This window comes from Nyctereutes procyonoides, unplaced genomic scaffold, assembly GCF_905146905.1.
Source record: "Nyctereutes procyonoides isolate TBG_1078 unplaced genomic scaffold, NYPRO_anot_genome, whole genome shotgun sequence".
NCBI classification, from domain to species: domain Eukaryota; kingdom Metazoa; phylum Chordata; class Mammalia; order Carnivora; family Canidae; genus Nyctereutes; species Nyctereutes procyonoides.
Genome location: NW_026575123.1, coordinates 2,695,425 through 2,718,191, shown reverse-complemented (window position 1 = coordinate 2,718,191; position 22,767 = coordinate 2,695,425). Strand labels below are relative to the sequence as shown.

General features: G+C 47.0%; 1 protein-coding gene across 3 annotated transcripts in view; it reads right to left on the bottom strand.

Annotated features, from left to right (window-relative positions):
- The window catches only part of ETV6 (ETS variant transcription factor 6), a 243,710-nt gene extending 225,052 nt beyond the window's left edge, over positions 1–18,658 (bottom strand). For 2 of the 3 annotated variants that reach the window (XM_055336780.1, XM_055336781.1), the window contains exon 1: positions 18,399–18,657. In XM_055336780.1, coding sequence (XP_055192755.1) covers positions 18,399–18,431 — 33 coding nt within the window. In that variant the 5' untranslated portion in view covers positions 18,432–18,657. Of the gene's footprint in view, positions 1–18,398 lie in introns of all 3 variants that reach the window. The other variant, XM_055336782.1, reaches the window with a different exon arrangement.
- Positions 18,659–22,767: the final 4,109 nt, after the last annotated feature.

Sequence of the window (22,767 nt, the reverse complement as noted above, 5' to 3'; positions counted from 1 at the left end):
AAGGGAGGGCACACGATGGTGTGAAGGAGAGAGGGAGTGGCCACTGGATCCTCAGAGCCCACGGTCCTGGGGGTACAGTGAACCTGCTTTGGGGGAGGTCATCTCAGCACCTCCTGGTTTAAAGGTTCACAAGCCAGACATTGTGTGTGGGAGGGCTATGCTTTCTATTTGGGGAATATGAATGAAGAACACATGATGAAATGAGGGTGGAACAGATGAATTTCATTGTAATAAAGAAAAAAGAAGATTCACATCTGAAGAGGACTAGGAAAGTGCTCCCCAAGATAACTTTACAGAGGTGAAGGGAAAACAGAGACCCAAGAAGATGAGGAGGGAGCCAGGGAGAGGTGGGGAAGTGAATGGTAGAGCTGAGTAGGCTAATAATAGAGACAGAAGGAAGTAGTGCACCACAGGAGATAGAGACGCAGAGGAAGAAGAGCGGGCGGGTGAGCCTGGGAATCAGTGGTAATTATCCTACTGCGCAAGAGGCAGCACAGACAGGGCCTTAAAAAAGAAAGAAAAGTCCATCCCCCCACCGCTCCACACCTCCCCTTAGCACCCCCCTCCAACAACAACACACACACACACACACACACACACACACACACACTTCTTTTGGTTCATACTTCAAAGCTACCCCACAAGGGAGGCCTAAGATCATCAACGATGGGCCCGATGTTCAAGAATTCTATTAGTTGTGAACAGTAATGCAATGTTCTGGGAACGCATATGGGTTTGCAGTGGTTTCAGAACTGAAGTAACGTCTAGGGAAGCGAGTTTACAGAAAACTCTTTAAAGATGTGTGTGCATGAGGACATGGGTGTGTATGTACTTAGACCCACCTTCCCATCTCCCACAATAAGGCAGAGAATTCTGAAGATCTGAAGACGTGGCCCTGAGTTCAGTCCAGGAAGCCAGGGGAAGGCCAAGGGCAGGAGCAGGTGGGGCAGCTGCCTCCCATCTTTGAGTGAGGGACCTGCCAAAGGAATTAGACTGCTGGCCCGCAAGGCCCAACAGCCTGCCTTGAAGATAGTGAGGGGGTGTGCGCTTGTGTGTGTTTGTTTTACAGAGGTAGCACACCTGGCCAGGCAATTGTGCAATTTGATACCACAGGGGGAGAATTTCTTCCTGACCTCAGCTGTGATCAGATTCTGCCCCGAAGCAAAAGGCTTAAGTGTCCTTGCAACTTTTATCCAGAAAAAAGACAAACATACTAACCAATCCTTCTCAATCCCAGCGGGGTGAGACCCACAGTGTGGTGCCTCTGGTCACTGGGTGTCACCTTCACCACATGGGGAAGACTGGCTGGAAGTCAGGCCGCTCCTCAACAGCCCTGGTCTCACGTGATTTTATTTTCTGTAAAAGTAATTTGTTAGGGCAGCCCAGGTGGCTCAGCGGTTTAGCGCCATCTTCAGCCCAGGGCGTGATCCAGGAGATCTGGGATCGAGTCCCACGTTGGGCTCCCTGCATGGCGCCTGCTTCTCCCTCTTCCTGTCTGTCTCTCTCTCTCTCTCTCTCTCTCTCTCTCATGAATAAATAAAATCTTTAAAAAAAAAGTAATTTGTTAAAATAGAACAGCATACCCTTTTGTCAGGCTTGCCACATAAATGAAAAACAGTGAGAAATCCCTTATCAGATCACGTATCACCATGTAGGGTTTGGAAAATATGGTAACTTCTGGGGGGTGCCCCTCCCACACAATTGTACACGCACTCGTTATTTCACTCCTGTTTCTATTTCAACAGCTCATTAAGAGAAGCGTCCTGAGATTTTCTCCCAGGCAGGTCAATTTCTAAAGAACTTCGAGTAAAAAAATAAAAAATAAAGAACTTCGAGTGAAAACAAAGACTGATGTCCCTAATACAGCTGTGGAGGTGCAAAAGTTTTGTCTTCAGCAGGTTGCCAGAACAAGGATAGTAATTCCTCACAGAGCCAAACGGGGGACAGGACCAAGATCAGAATAGGACACGTTAGTTATCGGAACCCTCAGGGGCTCATCAGCGCCAAGCCCCAGGTTGCCCTGCGCCCTGAGCAGTAAGCCTACCACTGGGTCTGGTGAGGCTGGAAGGAAAGGGGAGGAAGTAGACAGGAAGGAAATGGCCTCTACATCAACAGCCTTGGTCATGGAGATGACGAGCAAGGACAGCAGTGGTGGAAGGCCGATAGCACCCCTCTGTCCTGGACAGCATGAGGTTTACAAGCCGGGTGTTCCTGGGGGTACCCTCAGTGACTACCCCCAACTTGGTAGCTTCATAAATGTGTTTGCATCGGGACCTGTGCCTTGCTGTTCCCCAATGTGGCTGTAATAACTTGGAACTTGCACACAACCTCTCTTGGATTCCATCTGGGAGAGGCAAGGAAAATCTTGGGCTGCCAGCAGGGACAGAAAAGGCCTAGAAAAAAAAAAGCAGCAATGAGATACGTCCCCTGCAGCTGAGATGAGATCAAGACCAAGAGTGTTGGCCGGCAGCTGCCGTGTGGATCTGGAGAAGACCGCCTCCGGCAGGTAGCCAAAAAAACCTGGCATGTGACAGTTTAGGGAGCCATAAAAGAACCCTTGCTTGGGGTGTGGCTGGGTTCAGAAAGTTGAAACTTTTCACATATCCCAATGCCCCAAATCCCAGCTGTTGGTAATGGCAACAAGAATAAAGAGAAAATAAGCTATTTGGGCTTGTGAGGAAGGTCGAGGTGTGTCTGCAAATACCTGACTTCTCCCAGTTGGTCCATTTCAGACACACGCCAGATTGTTCATAATCCTAACACAACCTCCCAAGAGCCTCTGAGTTGTCCACTGTAAACAGAAATGGTGAGGCCGTCATACCATCCATAAGACACGGCTTTGAGTTGTTTTTCTAGTCCTGTGGAACATGCACTTGTTCTCTCTGGTTTAGGCCCCCCAGGCAACATGTTGGGAGTAAAATAAGAGCTCCAAGGAGATCAGCTGCTCAGATAAGTGGAGAAGAGAACATGGGATCAGGAGAAGAAGGATGAAAAGAGCTGACCCAAGTACAGGGTCAGATTCCTCCCTTTCCTTGGCAAAGCAATCACAGACTTCGCAGAAGACTCAGGAAGCCGGGCTGCTCTTTCAGGCCAGAGGAGGAATGAGGTGTGGGGAAACAGGCAGCCCCATGCAGTGGTGGATCAGTCATTGGTTCCCAGAGAACCACAGCCAATGACGACAAGACTACATACACATGGCTGCAGCACACAGTCAGTGGCTCTCTCTCTCTCTCCCGGGCCCAGGAGCATCCTGAACCAAGCAAAAAGAGGGCACATCGGTGAAATGAGTTTTCTTGTTTGAGGGTGTCCATGCTTTTCCCTCCACATCTGACTTACAGGTTCTCCAGCCTTTTCTCCAGCTATCTGTGCTCCTCTCTGGAAGGTGGGCAATCAAGAGGGAAAGAGAGAGTAGGTCCTGCATGTGTGTCTCTCCAGTGTGTTAAGTCTCTTGGGAGTGGCAGTGCAGTTAGCAACAAAAGTGCAACAGAAGTGAGGTCTCTGTCTTTCTTCCTTCCTCTTCCCTCCAGGAGTATTTGCTCAGGATTTCAACTTAGCAAGATGTTCATCTTACATTTACATATGTATCACAGAGACTAGCACCCACTAAGCCCATAACAGAAGCTTAATAAGTAACTTGCCAACTTAAAAAATTCTATTCAGCTAGCAAACACTGGACTTTCTCTGCACCAAGCCCTATGTGTGACACTTGGAGATATAAGAAAACGAATCCATTGGACTCCTGTTCCTCATGGGCTTTCACAGAGGATGACAAGCAAACTTTAACAGGGTCATGGCAAAAAACAGTCACGTTCAATGACCTGTAGGATGCAGTGTCTGTCAGCAAGTGGGAAGGCTTCAGAAATGGGCTTCAGACGATATGTTGGCTACCAGGAGGAAGATGAAGGCAGTGAAGACTCGAGCAATTAAGTTCATTATGTGTTCTGGGAGAAGTGTTTTTGGGAGAACAGGTCTCAGTTGGAAGAGAGTACAGAGAGGGAGGATGAAGAATGATTCTAGAAAGGCAGACTCCCCAGGGCCTTCCACGATGAAGGACTTGGGTTCCATCCTGAGCTACACATTCAAAAAGGGAACTAATATGATTTTTGCTTGCAAACAATCATTCTGGGTTGGACTGGGAAGAGCAGGGAATGGAGGCAGGAAGGTGAGATGGCAGAAAGTGAGAAATCTGGGGCCAGAGGGAAGACAGTGCCAGTGAATGCAGAGAAGAAAAGAACACAATGAGAAAGATGAGGTATGCAGCAGGATACCAGCTTGCCTTGCAGGCCTCAGAAGACAAAATATCTACCCTCCAGAAGCTTGGGATCCAGCAGCCTTAAGAAACAACAGTGGATGAATCTGTTAGTGTGCCCTGGACCAGAGAAGAAGGGTCATCACTCACACCCCTTAGTCCTGGATGGCATTTGTGGCAGCACTGGCTTTAAGGTGGCCTTTGAAGAATGACAGAGAGGTTATTTGGCAGAACTATTCATTTACTATCCCTCTTTTGGCTGTTATCCCCTATGATCCGTATCCCAAACAGTTATTTAGCTCTGTCTTTATGGTACACAATCTCGGATGGATCCTTTTAACAGAAACCTCCACCAAGAAAAGCTACCATCTTCTCTCACGTGAATCCTGCTCATCAACAGCTCCTGGCAGTCTCTGACCTATGTGGGACACAGATAAATAAATAAAAACAATACTAATAAGGCTTTGCCAGGCTAGCAAACTGATCCAGTCAGAGGATTATAAGAGACACCTGTTTTTTAACACAGCAGCTGTGAACACAGTAGAAGCATGGCATCCTAGTAACAAGAAAGAGTTCTCATTAAAATCCAATAGTGGCAGAAACTGGCACAGACCAATGTTCAGCTCTGACACCTGAATGTAAGAAGAAGTTCAAATAAGATTAGACAGCTAATAGGAATCGTGCCTTGCTAAACTTGGAAACCGGAATGCCAGTTTCCTTATGGGGAGGTGATGTACCATGCATCCAAGTACTCTAAATCTTTAAAGCAGCTATTATACACATAAGATATTTTCAAAAACATACTGTAGCTTTTTGAAGTTTGGCTGTCCAAATACATCTTCATTTAAGCCAGCTTAAAAAACAAACCAGAACACAGCCCACTGTGGAAGGTGGATGCGGATGTAGGAGGAAATAACATGTAAAATTATCTGTTCGGTTCATTCACCACAGAAGATACACTCATACACATACACACAAACACACACACACACTACCAACATATAAACACCACAGGCAAACTATCTCATAGCTCTAATATGTACACATTACCTTTTCAGACCAGACCAGGGAGTTGCTCCTAGAAACAGCTTGTTAACAGCCCCTCACATTGCTGTTTAACAATCCGTTTATAGCCCATCAGAAAGCCAACCCTCCAAGGAGATATATTTTACATCTATATGTAAGGTCTTCTTGCCACAAGGCTGGGTTTTGTGTAATCTTTCACTCTATAAGCTAGAAAGCAGATTATACCATCATTTCCGTGACTTATGATCCTTGAGCATGCACAAACGTGCATGTACACAGGGTCGCAAGAATAAAAGCAGACTGACGCCCAAGGAAGCACAAGCCATGCCATATAGTCCTGACTAGAACTAAAAATAGCATCCTAAGGCATGGTGTCAGCTACCCTCTCTCACTCTTCTCCCCAGCACGTATTCATTCTAACCTCCAGTGAGCATTCCTAAGCAGGCCCCCCACCCTATAACTTTACCTAGGAACCTCTCCCTGGTCCAAAGAAGCTTCTTTCTAGGCTTTGGAGTACAGATCCATCTTTCAACGAACTTCAACTACAATGCCATACGTGCACATAAATGAAAACAAAGAGAGAACACAAAATCGTAAATTTTCCTCTAAAGTCTAACATTTGTGCCCTGGGGACACTCGAACCAGCTGAAAGACTGCCTTTCTGGCAACTGGTATACCAGAAACTCAGAAGTGCCAAGCATGGCCAACTGCCCAAAAGGCAGCCAGCTGGATTAACACTTGCTTCACTCTACTTGGGGAAGTATGTGGCCAGAATTTCCCCCAAAGCAGCATAATCTTTGTCAACATGGGCCCCACTTGGAGTCCCAAAAGGACTAAGAGAAGAGAACCTTACTACAAGACCCCAAGGAGAATCCCAGACACTAATTGGGGGCCAGATCTGTGAAGCAAATTCTTTCCAATAATCCACTTGACACTTAACCTGGCAGTCCACAAATATGAACACCAAGGTAGAAAAACTGGATCTGCCCTAGGCTATGCAAGCCTAAAAATGTACCCAAATAAGAAAGTGGATGTGTTGTGAACTTCCTTTCACCTGTAACCTAGATATAACTGAATCAAGAGGCAACAGGACTATCTTCTCATTCACCCACACCTCCTCCATGGTAAGCCTTAAAATACCACAACTGAAATGGAAATGTACACAGAACCATCTTTCCCTTAAATCAGACTGCTCAACACAAGAGCTAACCACAAAAGCACACATAGGCATTCCCCCTCGTTTAGAGAAGCTCCATTTGGTCATTTTACCAAAATTTTCAAGACAGGCAAATTCTCAGAAGAGCTAGCTAAAGTTAACAGTGGGCCCACCTCTGCCCTCTCTGCAGGAATGACAAGACCCTTCAAGGGGTCTGCATGGCTCTCTGCCTTGTTCCCTTTGTGCATTTTTAAGGTTCTTTTCTTTTCCCTCTGACGTCTTGTCCCACCTATCTCACCGTGTATCCAAAAGGCGATCAGTAAATATCCTGACACTGATACCAGGCCGTCCCTGTTCGTTTTCTAAGGTAGGTAGCATAGAGAAACCAAACTGCCAGGAAGAGTGGAAATAAATAAGATGGATATTCTAAAAAGGGCCCTACTTGAGATGTAAACAAATGCCGAGGTCCCTTTGCCTATCTCCCTGCCCATCCGGGTGAAGGTTAAAGATACCCCTATAGCATGCTGAAAAGGTTACAGGATCACCACTCCAACCTTCCTGTGCCCTCCAACATCCCTGCTGGATTCCACTGTGTTCAAAAGCTGCCTCTGGAGGGTGCCTGGGTGGCTCAGTCAGTTAAGCATCTGGATTCTTGATTTTGGCTCAGGTCATGATCTCAGGGTCCTGGAATCAAGCCCCACATCAGGTTCCTTGCTCAGCGGGGAGACCTGCCTGTCCCTCTCCCTGCACCCCTCCCCTTGCTCTCCCACCACCCTAAAATAGATAAGGAAATCTTTTTTTAAAAGATTTTGTTTATTCATGAGAGACACAGAGAGAGACAGGAAGAGACACAGGCAGAGAGAGAAGCAGGTTCCATGCAGGGAGCCCGACACAGGACTCGATCCCAGAACCCCGGGATCACAACCTCAGCCAAAGGCAGATACTCAGCCACTGAGCCACCCAGGTGCCCCTAAGTAAATCTTTTTTTTTTTTTTAAAAAAAAGCTCCCCCTAACCTACAGGTGACTTCTGCTGGCAAATAAGTGGACCCTCACCACCCAACTCACAGCCAGATGCACAGAGCCTCGAAGACACAAAAAAAGGCATAATAACACAAAATAAAGAAAGCAAGCCTCTGTTTCTCTGGCTTTCTGAGGGTAAAAGACTCTTACCTTTCCAACTCGTACGGTTCCTCCTTCCACCTCATCCTAAAGTATTCAAGTCAGCAGACTAACAGAAGGACTACATGGCACAAAGTCAAATAAGGAGCTGGCAGCTTTCCAGGGGATCTGGGATGTAGCTGGCCACATGGGGTCACTCAGGCCTCCCAGTCAGGGAGAAGTGGCCACTCCCGGACCAAAGGTCTACATGACTCCTATTTCAGACAGTTCTCCCACCCCGGTTAGCCTCACTTCGAATACAGACCACATCAAAAGGCACAAAGTGAGAGCAACTCCTGACCCCACCCATCGCTGGCCTCAACCATCAAGACCCGTGAGTGAGGAGAGCCATGGGTCTCAGCAGTGCAAAGCACCAGTCAAGTGACCTCATGACAATGGATTTCTAAAACCTCCCAGATCTCGGGTCAAAAGGAGGATATGGTGAACACAAAATGCAGTCCAATCCTTCAGATCTTGCATCTCCCCAAACGAGGTGTGCCAACTCTGTGGCAAGAAGTTGGGTACAAGGACACAAACAGACCCAAAGAAAAGAGAACTCACTTCCCTGTCCCCTTGGTGGCCCCACCTGTGTCACAAATCTACACGTGAAAGGATGGACCTGGACCATTTATTTGGTGAGTCAGAAGACTCTTGTAAGTGGTCTCCTCTGGCAGGACTCAGATTCCACAGTCAAGGACAGTGTGGGAAAGACAGTCTAGAAGCAACAATGAATAATGAAGGAACTAAGGTCTCCTTCCCTTGGCTGAGCTCCTCAGAGCGGTCCACAAAAGGGCTTAGCAAACTCCTGCTCCCCTTTCTATCAAGTCTTTATTACAGTTCCTCTTGCCCACCCCAGTGTGGAAGTATTGATCTGAGTATTAATTAGTAGGCTTCGGACGATACAATCTCTAAATTGTCTCCTGACCTGGATTCTTCATCAGGGAGCCCAGCGCTGCTCTGGCCACACCCGCAGCCAGGCGGGCAGATCTGAACCCTCCCCTTTCTCTCCCGTCTCCCAGCACTGCCACCAGCATGCTGCACCCAGACCCACACTTTCACTAGGGAACAAGGGGAAGTGTCAGGAAAACGGGTAACTTCAGAAACAAACAGGCTGTTCTTTGGGACTTGATTTTTTTTTTTTTTTTTTTTTAATGACCAGGCTGATTTCTATCTGCAGCTCATTTCTTCCAGGAAATAGTCTAGAGTCAGCATCTCATCTTTGGTTACTGTGTCCTCACATAAAGGGGATGTGAGGGGAGCAGGGGTGACTGCTGTTACACCCATAGGTCTTCAGAAAGATCCAGCTACATGGCCCATCATAAGCCACTGGGCAGGGGACAAGGCAGGTGAGAAGAAAAATCACAAACTTTCACTTGTGTTTTCCAAGGAGGAGGGCAGAAGAATGGTTTCTCCCCAGACCTATGCTCTTTCTCCAAAAGTCCAAAAGCACCTACACCTGCTGCTGGTGTGTGTGTGGGGGGGAGGAGGTCAGCAGAAGAGGCAGCCAACGCTCTCTCTCCACTCAGCCTCAGAAAGGGTCATCTTCCAGCCTCGATGTCATCTTCTCATCTAACATGGACACAGAGAGGAAAACTCAGGAATGCATTTCAAGTCCACAGCTAAGAGAACAGAGCTACTGAAAATGGATACTTCAGTCCCTTAACATCTAAAAACAAAGGTTCCCTCAGGCCCCAAAGTCACACATTTGGCTTTCTCCAACTCTTCTGTATAAACTTCCAACCGAGAGCCATCGACTCCCGCTCTTGAAACTGGAAATCCACCCTCCACCCCCACCCCACAGCAAACAGTGTCTGCTCTGTGGTCAGACAGACGTGGAACTGCCTGTTCAACAAAAGCAGACTTAAGAAATGAAGCCCTCGCTCAAGTCGCGCCCCGGCCGCAAATAATAAGAAACTGTGTGAACAAGCGGATCCCTGAATAGGTTCGAATACTTGAGTGCTGAGTAATAATGCTAGCTAGAGTCACTGTACAGTACTTCCAGGCTTAGGGGTTTTTTCCTTTTATGTTTGAAACTTATTCAGAAGTGTCCCAGCTATTCCCTCAAAACTTCACTGTGAGATGCAAAAGGCCTTGGTTATTGCCACGTAACTGCAGCTGGCTCATCTCTCCTATTGTTGAGATTTGCATAAAATTAGTTAAACAGAGAGCTTTGCTCAATACGACTGAGTGACCCTCCGAGAAACTCAGTGGGATAGCAGCAAGCCTGCTTGCTGGGAATCGGCCAACTTGGGAGGCCTAGACTTGGGTTCAGGAGGTGCCACCGACGACGAGCCACGTGAGCTGGAGCAAACCATCAACATCTCAGGGCACCATACCAACCATATACTGTAGGCATGGACCTAGAACATCTCTAGATCGCTCTAGATCTAGGTATTATGTAGGATACATAGCGGGGGATGGGAACTAACATTTTTTTTTTAAGATTTTATTTATTTATTCATGAGAGACACAGAGAGAGAGCGAGGCAGAGACACAGGCAGAGGGAGAAGTAGGCTCCATGCAGGAAGCCTGATGTGGGACTCAATCCTGGGTCTCCAGGATCAGGCCCTGGGCTGAAGGCAGCGCTAAACCGCTGAGCCACCAGGGCTGCCCAACATTTTTTTTTAACAGAGTAAGTCACTGGATTATGAAATTTACCTATCCCGAAAGAGGTATTTTTATTTTTTTTTCTTTTTTTTTAATTTTTTTTATTATTATTTATTTATGATAGTCACAGAGAGAGAGAGGCAAAGACATAGGCAGAGAGAGAAGCAGGCTCCATGCACTGGGAGCTCGACGTGGGGTTCGATCCCGGGTCTCCAGGATCGCGCCCTGGGCCAAAGGCAGGCGCCAAACCGCTGCGCCACCCAGGGATCCCAAGAGGTATTTTTATTACCACTTCAGATGGGTTAACAGGTTGAAGGTTAAGATTAATAATAACTTTAAGTTCAAGAACCAGATTCACACTCAGGCCTGTCTACGTTCTGTCTGGGTTCTTCCCCTAGAAGGGCTCCACAGTATGGCAATGACTGGTCCCCTCTTCCCTGCAACTTACAATCCTCTTGAGGGAAATCGCCTTCACAGATAAGAACCAAAGAACACCAGACAGAATAAAATGCGAATCAAAATCTCAAGGAGAGGTGACTGGAACTACATCGTGGCAACACTTCCATTACTGAACACATTCACCCACGGTGCTCATGCCGACAGGGCTACGCGTCCTTTTCAGGTCATTCAGGAAATGAGATCTTTTCCGTATGTCTGACTCCCACACACAAAGGGAAAATACCCCCAAGGAGTACACAGGTCTGGTGAGTGTACAGATTTATTGGATAGCTCCTTCCTGTCTTCACTGGGGAGTAACATATTTTTCATAAGTCATTCATCCAGATAACTGAAGCGTAGCCTTTTAAAACTTCACATTATTTTTATGCCAAACGTTTTTGTTGGATAGCTTTCCAAAATGCATTACATTTTCTCACTTCCTAAATCTCGTAACTTAAAGCTTGTCTTTAACTTTGGAAGTCATAATTATGATCATTAATACAATCAGTCATCGTGTGGTGCCATACAAATGGGTTTAACTCTATGAGAGTCCTCGCAACGAAGCCACACTTTCTGAATTCTTGTCTGCTCTGCTGCAGTGTTAGAGGGACATGGCCCTAGGACAGAACACCTGATTCTGACTCTGGCTCAGCCACAACGAAGGATGTAATCTCAGGCATGCTATTTAAATGCCAAAGGACTTAGTTTCCTCATCTGCTTCATAAGAAATTTGGGTTGTGCGCTCTTGGATTCCCTCATATTACCTCCACATACCTCTCCTCTTCCTTGCCCACATCAGCTCTGAAGAAAGGCTTCATTAAAGCTGTTCAAACGCCAAATGTTATAACTCAGATGGCCAAAATTCTCTCTTCACTCAAGTAAGATAGAACAAGGCCAGTGTGGTCCAGCTACCAGGAAAGAGGGGGAAAAGATTATACCTTTGGTTCTGTGGGACAACCAGAGAATACCTGAAAAGATCTCAGATTCCTAGAAATCACAGAGTATTGAGGATGTACATGAGGGATGGTTTAAGAAAAACTTTGTATTTGTAGATTATGTAATTCTTAAAAGGGAGGAAAAAAAGCCATGGAAGGACACAGCACAGCCTGTCACCCATAAAATGAAGGAGTAGTCAGGTGCCAATGAAAGAAGAAAAAGGCAGAGAGGGAAAAGAAAGCTTTCTGAGAACACAGAGGGCCCCAAATAAAACCCATCAAAAGACAAAATATCACTAGAGAGCACCAGAGACTAGAAGAAAGATGGAAGATCTGGACATTTGTTTGAAGGTAGGTTACATGGTATGGCCACCTGGCTCTCCCCACTGTGAGAGGAATAACCAGGAACAACCCACCTTCAGGGGGACTCAGAATAGGAAGGAAACATCTCTGCTGCCCTATTCCTGCCTCTCACCCTAGCTCATGGAAGGCTCCACCAATGCCCATCACAATCAGTTGCCTGATGTTCCTCACAAAGACGGCCATCCCTGAGAACAGTGTCATGGAGAATGCTTTGGAACAGTAGGCCCTAGCCCTAGTTTGGCATGTGAGATCTTAGGTCAGTATATCGCTTAAACACTCCAGGCTTCAGGATCCTCATGGATAAAATGGGGAGAAAAACAACATCCCTGAGAATGTTGTGAAGAGTAAGTGAGATCATGTAGATCAAAGACTTAGCACACGAACCAGCATGCAGTTATACTCCACACATGATGGTGGTGATGGAAGAGGAGGAAGAAGAGGAGGAAGCAGAGGAAGGGGAGAAAATGTAAGAGCAATGACCACTAAAACAGCTGACAATCCCCTTTAATTACCCAGAATCGGGAAAGCTCCAAAATGCAAGCATTGCAGTTTTCCCATAAGCATGGTCCACAGGACCCAGAAGCAGCTCGCTCATCGGGGAGTCCACACGTAACAAACTCGGGCGAATGCCTTCCTTCATCAGCCCCTTCCACTGTTCCCCAACACACACCCGGGTCTGAAAATTCCAGATCATTTAGACAAAGACCAGGCCAAACTGTTCATTTTCCCTATCTAAGAAGAAAGGCTTATCGAGCAAATTAATAGAGCAAATAATAAATTTGTGGTAATATTTCCACGCTGAAGTAAGAGTTTCGAGCAGACAGTAGCACTCATTTCTAACCAACAGATGATGTGGGACACAAGTCATCTCTGCCTATTCATTGGGGCTCATCCTGAGACGCCCCAGCAAGCAACACCTCATCAGTCTGGTTCCTGTATGCTCAGAAACAAATCAAAATGTGTTTGTTGTTTAACAGGCTGTAATTCTAATTTCTCACTCATGCAGTCTAGTCCTTCTCTCCCCAAATACTAGGTTTGGCAGGGAACAGTCTTTAAGCGGGGCCCCTCCTGGCGTGGGAACCCTGAGTACACTCGCACTCATTCTATTCAACAAATACACACAGGGGTTGGTTTCTTACACACGTGTAACAACAAATACAGCGGTGCCGGACTCTGCCTGAAAACAAACTCCAGTGCTTTTTCTAAAGTCGCATTCACAGAGAAAAATGTACTGTTTGTACACCCCACACCCTAGGGGGCTTCATTCAACACTGAGCCACTCAGCTTGGGAGAACCACACTAAAGGGCAACTTTTAAATATGGGCCATAAAACGAAACTGCTCTTCCAGTTACTCCCAATAACCCCGTGCCTCCTTGCCCCTTTACCTTCCTCGGTGTGCGTAAACACAGCTCAACTGAGATTTACAGAATTCCTTTTAGTTCCACCTTTCTCTGGTACCCACACTTGGGCTACTTTTTCCCCCTCGAGTGACCCACGGGAAGGAAGGAAGCTAGTTTTCTAGGAGCAAGCTGCCGTGTTTTTACCTGATGCTGTTTGAAACAGGAAGCACACGACACACAAATTAAGGTATATGTTTGGCCACCCCTGGATAAAAAGAGCTCATGGCCCACTCAAGCTTTCCTGGGAAAAGGGCCCCGATTACAGGCCCAGTACCCTCAGCCCACAGCCCGAGTACCAGACTTCTCACACACTGTCTTTAAAAAATAAACGTTCTAGACATCTGTTGCACAAGAGTGTGAATATACTTATCACTGCTGAACTGCGTGCTTGACCATGGTTAAAACATTTTTTACCAAAAAAAAAAAAAAAAAAAACTGTTGCTGCAAACAGTGGTACAAATACAAATCCATCAAGCCCTTCTTCCCTGATCCCCTACTCCTACTACTTCCTCTTCTCAGATCTAACAATATACCCTCTGGGCCCAGTGCTCCCCCCCACACACATCTTCCTTGGCACATACCTCTGTGCCCTCATACCAGCTGGCTTGGGATTAAAATGGACCAAGCTAGGGAAGTGCCAGAGAGAGTGCAGCCTATTGTATCGAATTTCCTTGGCCTTTTATAGGGATGCACAGCAAACCCAGCAAATGCAGTGCAGGGGCCTGAGAATGAGGCCTGTGTTGCTCTAACCCTGGCTCAGCCACCAATTAGCTTGGAGCAAGCCATTTAGTTCTCCGGACCTCCTCTCTATAAAAATAGGAGGCTGGCTCAGGTGATCTCTAAGGTCTTCCAGCTCTGAAAGCCTGAAAGTTCTCTGGTTCAAACGTCCAAGAAACTGGGGAAAACGGAGAAGTCTGCGAATCTGAGCCTTCTAAAGTGATTCTTCAAGCCCTTTTATCATCTTTTACTCAATTCCTTTGTCTGTTTGGATACACAGTGGTTTTTAATTTTATCAAAATAATTAAAATAGTATTGTTGTACTGTAATTCCACTGATAATCATTTTTGGACAGATACCCAGAGAATGTTATAGGCCTCCCTGAGACAGCAGTGAAGGATGAAATACTTCACACAAGCTAATGGATGAAACTGTTAAGTCACCCTCTGGTACACAGGGACAACCAGAGGAAAGGAGGCTGACCTCCTCCATGCCTCACTTCAAATCAACAAACACATCACCAAAGAACATTTCTGTGCCAGGTGCCAACCCAGGTACTAGGACACAAAGATAACCATCGCCAAACCCAAGTTGCTAAGGGTCCATTAGGGGAAACCCAGAGTGTCCCAGTTAGTAGCAAAATAAAAAAGATTTCGGGCAGCCCAGGTGGCTCAGTGGTTTAGCGCCGCCTTTGGCCCAGGGCATGATCCTGGGGACCCGGGATCGAGTCCTGCATCGGGCTCCCTGCATGGAGCTTGCTTCTCCCTCTGCCTGTGTCTCTGCCTCTCTCTCTCTTTCTGTATGTGTCTCTCATGAATAATTTTTTTTTTTTTTAAAGAGAGATTTCTTTCTGCTAAGAGAGCCATGCATACTGGAGAGTAGACACAGAGGGAGGGCAGGGGAAAGGGGAAGGGGAAGTTAGGGCACTCGTTTTGGCAACCTGGATGGCCCTCACAACTAAAGCACCTTGCCAAGACTCGAAGGACTATGTCTGGTGGGCCAGGAGCACTTTCCGCAGCAAGTCGGCTGAACTTAAAACTGAACAGGTGACTTGAAGGAGAAGGCTGATGATGGAAAGGACAGCCTCTTCCTTTCTCCCATAACTGGCACAGTTGGCCACTCAAGCCTCTGGAAAAAACTGTTTGATTTTTTTTTTATATAGTTAGTTGACCCTGTCCTTACATTGAAACAACCCCACTCACTGGTCAGCAAAGGAAGCATTTAAACTCTTGGATGAGAGTGTCACGACACGCATAAGGCAGCCCAGTGCAGAGAAACGGTGGGGCTCGGTGACAGTTTGGGTGACCTTGGGCTTGTCGACCTGTCTTCTACAGTACAACATGTGGCTGACATCCACTTCTCTAGGTGATGGAAAGGTGTCTATAAAACGCAAAAGAAATATAAAACATGCTTATCAGGCATTCGATGTCAACCACTACCGTGTGAGCGATATACACAAAGGTATCACTGATTGATTCAAAAACTATCACCTTGGAAATTCCACCTAAGTCGTACACTACTCTCTTCTAGTAGAACAGACAATGCTCAGGAGTAAATGGAGTACTTCCCTCTGTGGCTGCCTCTGGTCGGGCTCCTCTGTGTTCCATCACACCAGCTGCTAAGGAATTTACTGCCTGCTGACCAGCTGCTTGTAAGGAATGGGAGCAAGTGAGGAAGGTTGCAGGAGGGGAGCAGAGGAGTGAAGGGAAATCTCTCCACAGAGAGGGAGCCTTCCGTGTCACGTGTCTTCAATACATCGGATTCACCAGCTCATCCTTGAAAGCTTCTAACATTCCTCCTCTGCTCCGCAGAAAAGTTATTGTTTACTGGACTCTAAAAGCAATCCTCGTACTTGCTTGTGGGTTACCAGCAAACATCTTTTATTATGCAGTCACTGTACCACATCCCAAGGACTGAATGAAACACATCACCAGAACATTTTCAGATGACCCAGAATAATCCCAAGTCCTTGATCTGCAGCACTTATTATTGGAACACTGTGAATTAAGCACACTTCTCGGAAAAAAATACACTTCACAATATGTGCACCGAAACATATGCACGGTCTCAGCAAACAGTCATATAATGGTTCCAAGAAGAACCATCCAAATAAAAGTGATACTCTCATTCCTAGGGAAGAGGATTCAATCAATCTATTTTAATTACATGGAAATACACAATCATGAAAAGAGGCACCTAAAAAATACTGAAAGGATAAGCAATAAGGAAAAAAAAAATGATATGCAAACTATGGCTGCAATTTTTATGTCACATTTAAGACGGCGTTCTGCCCAGGTTTGGGATTGGTTCTGTATGTCTGAGTAAGGAAAGGGGCTGTTGTACTCTTCCCACTAGAGTGGGATAGAACGAGCCGCTCAGTAGCACTTCTGTCTACAGCACACAAACATAAATAAGCCCATCAGAACAGTGGGGATATGCAGTCTCTTTAAGAGAGGTATCAACAAAAGTCACAGAAGGATTGCTTTTTGTTGTTTTCACCCTAAAATTACCGCCCCATAGCTGGTCCGGGTTTTCCTGATGTCAGATTCATTGCCATTGGGCTAAATACAATTTACTGATTTAATACCCTATTATTTAGTTACCTCTGTTTGTGTTATGAAGTGTCAAATTAGATTATCCATACCGTGCTCACTGTAGAAGCTAATTTATACAGCAAAAGAAACTAGTTTTGAAGTATCAAAGTACCTTAAATTATTTACAGTGACTCCGCCTCCACCAAAGACACTCTGCTACCCCCAGGTATATGCAAACACAGAAGTCCTAAAGTGCCACTGGGCATTTTTGCGAGGCAAAAATAAATAAATAAATAAAAATTAAAAAACACAAAGAAACCCAACCCACTTTTTTAGTTCACATTAGCCCTACATTAAAAATCCATGAAAATCTCACCTGATGAGAAACACTAAGATCTGAGTATAATCATGAAAACCTAGTAAGCAAATATAATAAAATACTGTTTCCTTTAAAAAGATCCTATTGGAAAAGCAGTGTTGAAACAGGAAAGGTTTGTCTAATCCCCCACAGATGAGGAAAACAGGTTATTTGTTCATTGTTTCTGCAGCGTCCACTCAATGGGCACGTATTAAGTGGGCCAAGCAGAAAACAAACTTCAGTGGCTTCAACCTTTCACAGAAGCAGAAGGTTTTTCCACCTGGGGACTGATGGAATAGTAAAATAAATAACAGCGCACGATAAATGCAAGCGACGGGAAAAATAATTGGGGGAAATGGACAAATCATCCTGCCTCCTCCCGGTGGCAAACTTTGCAACTTTTTAGAAGCAACAAACCACAGCACCACCAGCTCTATAGATACAGATATATATACATGTACACACACGACTACTTGGAAGCCAAGTACTGTGTTTGCAAACATCCACCATCCTGCATTTACAATTACTGCAAAACGCGGGCAGAAAGCGGGGCGATCTCTACTTAGATATCCTCTCTGCACTGTCAAACGGGGAAGGTCACTTTGGTCACTTAGATCCTTCTCTCTCTCTCTCCCTGTATCACAGGAGTTTTCGACTTTGGGATCCCTCCACTTTTACACGCATCGGGGTAAAATAACCATTCGGCAACTTTATTTACCTCGGTTTAAAAAAAAAAAAGAAAGCGAGAAACTCATTGTGCAAATGCCCAGGAAAAGCTGACACCACGGCTGTCTCTCCAACAGCGCTTGCAATTACCATCAGAGGAGGGGGAAAAAAAAAAATCCAAGTCTGATCTGACCCAAGCAGTCATTTCAAGGGATAATAAAACATTTTTTAAATTTCAAAAAAAAAAAAAAAAAAAGATTGCATCCCCAACGGGGGCTGAAGAACTCCCCCCCCCCCCAAGGAGACCACCCCTCGGGAACAAAAGTTACATTTCAGTCACATGTTGGCAGCAGGAGTAGGAGCAGGTTTTGTTGTTGTTGTTATTTATTTATTTACTTATTTATTTATTTATTTCTACAAAAGCGCACTAATTACGGGGGTGCTTTACAGTTCTGGAGACCACTCGGGTTCCTCCTGGCCAATTGCGACGGGCATTTAATTGTCAAAAAGAAAAGGGGGGGCGGGGCGGGCGGGGCGGGGGGCCCGGAGCCGAGGGGCGCTCGGCGGGGGGAGCCGCAAGGTTACGCGAAAGGGTACAGCCGCCGCCGCCGCCGCCGCCGCCGCCGCGGGGCTGCATCTCCTCCCCGGCGCCCCCAAATCATTCACTGCGACCGGAGCCACTGCCACAGCCCCCTCCGGGGCGAGGAGCCCCGCAGCACTGCCCCGGCCGGCGCAGCTCGCAGCTCGAGGTCTCCGAGCCCGGAGCGGGGGGGGGGGGGAGGTCTTTACCTTAATGCTACACTGAGCAGGAGTCTCAGACATGTCTCACAGCGAGAGAGATCAGGAAGTTCTCAGTTTTTTTCCACTTTCCTTTCCTCTCCCCAACCCAGAAGCGCTCCACGGCCAGCCGGACGCGGTCATTTAAGAAGTTTCTTGCAGCATCTCTCCCGGCAGCCGGCAGCCGGCCCGGGGGTCCGCGAGCGCGCGGGGCGGGGCGGGGCGGCCGGCGGAGTTGGGCGCGCGGGGCGGCGGGGGCGTGGGAGCCGGGCCCGGAGCGCGGCGGCGGGGTCTGCAGGTCGCGGCGCGGCGCGGCGACCCGGGGCGCAGCCCGGCCGGCCTCCCGCTCTCTCCTCCCACCCGCGGCCGGCGCCCCCGCCCCCCGCCTCCCGCCGCTCTCCTCGCTCGCTCGCTCGCTCGCTCGCTCGCTCTCTCTCTCTCGAATGTTTTCCTTCCTGGAAGAGAGAAACTGAAAGGCAGAACTGAGAAAGCTCTTCGCTCATTGATCTTGAGAGTTTCAGTGCAGAAACTGACGTGAATTCCCAGCACTGAGCTCTGCCTCTTAAAGGAGCCACCAGGAAATAAAAGCTCGGGTTACAGCCCGGCATCGGGGAAATAAAAGCCGGGCGGGGGGAGGGGCGGCGGCGGCGGCGGCGGGGAGCGGGGCCGCGCCAGGCCGCGGCAGCCGGCGGACGCGCCGCACAGCCCCCCGCGGCGCGGCCCACGCGCGCCCGCCGCCGGCCCCGGGGAGACGCGGCCCTGGGGCCCCAGAGACCACGAGACAGGTTGTTGGGGTTTTTTTTTTTTCTTTTTTTTGAAACGCCTCCCACCTTCCCCAGCTCCTTCCCTGAGACACCCTGAAATGCACCAGGGCGCCTTCCCCGCACCCCGCGCCGGGGGGCCGGGGGCCGGGGGGCCGGGGGGCCGGGGGGCTAATCCTAGAGGAAGGGGCATTCCGGGAAGGACGCGGAACCCGAAGGAGGAAATAAAACAATAGCCTTTGTTCTGCCTCTCGGCCGCGGCCTCTTTAAGAGAATCCACCAGGAAATGGGAGCTCGGGTTACAGGCTGCTCCCGGGGAAACGTGGGAGCGCGAGCGCCGGAGCGCGACGCCGCCGGAGACAAAGCGGGGGGCCGGCGGGCCGGCGGGCCGGGGGGGATTCCCCGCGCGGGTGGGCGCCCCGGGGCCGGCGGGCGTCGGTGCGCGCGCGCGCGCCCGCGGGGGGGCGGGGGGATGCGGCCGCCGCAGGCGCTTCCCCAGCCGAGCGCGCCGCCGGGGAAGGGCAGGCCGCCGGGCAGTTATCAAAGGCCGTTGAGTTCCTTTTCCTGACCCCGCTTCCTGCCGTGGCGAAACCCGCTGCCCATTTAAAGAAACAGCAGCCGCTACCAACCGACCTAGGCGACTCGACTGCGAGGGTGACGGGACGAGCTCCCGCGCGGCACGCCCCTCCGCGGCACCGCGTCTCCGCGCCGGCCCTGGGCCGCCTGGGTGCCCGCGGCTCCTGCCCGCGCCGGAGGACGCGTCGGCCGCGGGAACAACCGCGGGGGCAGCGGGGCCGGCGCGCCGAGGGTGCTGGCCGGGAGCACGTGCCGCCGTCGGAGCGCTCGGTTAGCTTTACTGTCGTTCGTGGCCCCTTAAAATGCTCTCGAGTGTCCGCTGCAAAACGCAGCACGGGATTTACGCTCCACATTCTAGACCCTGCGGATGATACACACACAAGGGTTTTAGTGTGAGGAGGTGCGTTACGTGACAGATATGTGACGAATACGTACGTGTAAATAGGTATCGCGTCTGTGTCTAGTCTACATATAAAACGGACTTCCCGGATGCCCACCCTACAAGGTTTGTCCTGCTCGCTTATCTCCGATGCGCTGCATCATAACCTGCCTTCAGACCTCCACGCGCTCATCAGGAGGACGTTGGGAGCCAGAACTGATCAAAGGGATCGGGGTGAAAAAGAGTTCTGTTGATGGGAAGGTGGGAATTACGGGTTTTTCTGAGCCTTCGGGGATCTTACCAGTTTGGGTCACCTTTTACTCCTGTGGTCCGCAGGAGATCTCAAGTCCACACCAACTCCTCTGCCTTGGGCCACCTGCTCTCCATCTCTATCCCCCATCCCCCACCCCCAAAAGGGTCTAGCTGCCTTTGATCCCTTTACTTTAAGTTGCAGGCATTGATTCTGATGTCCTATTCCTGGATTAAATCCTATAGACCTCTATATCATTTACCTACCGGTAAGATCCTCGACAACTGTCAGCTTCTAAAAGGTGGGGAACAGTACCCATCTCATAAGATTCTTGTATTCAGTGAGCAAATATATACAAAGAGCTTAACTACCTGAGTACTTGCTATGTATAATATGTGCTGGACGGTAGCTACAATTATTTAACCTCAGGACTGAATTAACTCTCGACTTAACATTTCTTTTTATTTTTTTAAGGTTTTATTTATTTATTTGATAGAGAGAGAGAGAGAGAGAAAGAGCAGGAGCAGTGGCGAGGGCCAGAAAAAGAAGCAGATTCCCTGTTGAGCAGGGAGCCAAAAAACGGGGCTGGATCCTGGGTTCCAGGAAGTGGGTTCATGACCTGAGCCAAAGGCAGACACTTTGAGCCACCCGGTTGCCCCTCAACTTCCATTTCTATCTCCTCTTTACCTTCTCCAACCGATTCATAGAAGTAGCAATTTGAATTAGAAAGTATGTGATTCCGAAGCAAAGCAACAATTGTGGAAGACTGTGCATTTAGATCGGAGGTTGGCAATCTCTTTCTGTAAAGGGCCAAATACAAAATATTTTAGAGTTTGTGTGCAAAGAGGCAAAAATGAGTGTATTATGCAGATACATAACAAGAGAGAAAATATCCACATTATTAGTGTAATAATAATAATAATTGTAATCAGGTCTAATAATGAGAGGAATGGGGTTCCTTTTGGGGGAGGATAACATTTTTACGTATTTGAGCACCAGTTCAGAGTAAGGGTTCTCTATCATCAAAACTAATTGTTTGTCTGTTAATGCTGATCTGTAATGAAATTGTACATATTTCATTTTTGAAAATATCTTCTCACCCAGATACATACTGGCAACCCATGAGCATATGGTTTTACTTAAGCATATTCATTGCTTAGAAGGCATTTATACAATGCTGTTTGAACTCAATTATTAAGTCCTCTTGATGTTTCCCCATAGCATGCCACTACACTGTAGGTTAATCACTTTCAATGGAAAATCAGGTGGAAGTGCCTCAGTTAGTTGGACAGTTAAGTGGATTTTAAATATGGAAATTTCCCTTTTGCTTGCATCATAATCCAAAAACCACTACTGGAATAGTAGTTTGAGTTGAGAAAAATGTAACTGCTGGAAATCTATGTTGGAATGGAGATCTTGCTTCTTGTTTGAACTTTTGATGACATGGGAAGTTTATAAAGCAGCTCGATATTATTTGGGATTGCAACAATGTTAGTCACGTCAAAATTATTTAAATGTAGCATACACTTCACACAGCTCTCTCTGTCTTGTCTTGTCCTTTTTAGCTTGAATTCATGAAAAACATCAAGTCTGTAGCAAAAGCTAATATCCAAAGACATTCAGTGTTCAATAATTGTGGTTGGGGGAAGTTTTCATTTATTCATTCCCATTTGTCAATTCTTTCTCTATTCCTTGTTTCCTGAATCTTTGGTAAATTGGGTATTTTTTTATATTCCATTAAAATTCCTACATTGTCTTTGTAGCTTTTCTCCTGTATGTTAAATATAGCAGCCCTCTAGAAATTGCATTTTGTATCTTTATAACAGTCTATCTTCAAATAATATTATTCTATTTTAAGACCATATAAGAAAATTACAACGGCATAATTCCATTTATCTGATTCCCATCCTTTATGATACAGGCATATATTTTACTTCTATGTGTTATAAAACCCACCATCCACTGTGAAGGGGGGTTAATATTTTAAAAATCGTAAATATATATATATATGTATGTATATATATATATATATATATATATATATATATATATATATATATATAATGAAGGTACTAAAATATATATACGTGTCTTTTTATTTGTCCTTTCTGGTACTTTTTTATTTCTTCCTGCAGATATGGTTTCATTTTTCTCTGGCCTCAAGAACTTTTGGCATTTCTTGCAGTGCAGTTTGTTGGTGATAAAGTCTCTCAGTTTTTGTCTGTGTGAGGATGTCTTTATTTCACATTTGTTTTTAGAGGATAATTTTCACTGTATATAAAATTTTAGGTTGACAGATTCTTTTTCCTTTTGGCACTTTAAATACATCATTCCATCTCTGTCTCCATTATTCTTGATTAAAAGTCATTTGTAGTTCATATTTTAACTCCCTGTGTATAGTAGCTTTTATTCCTC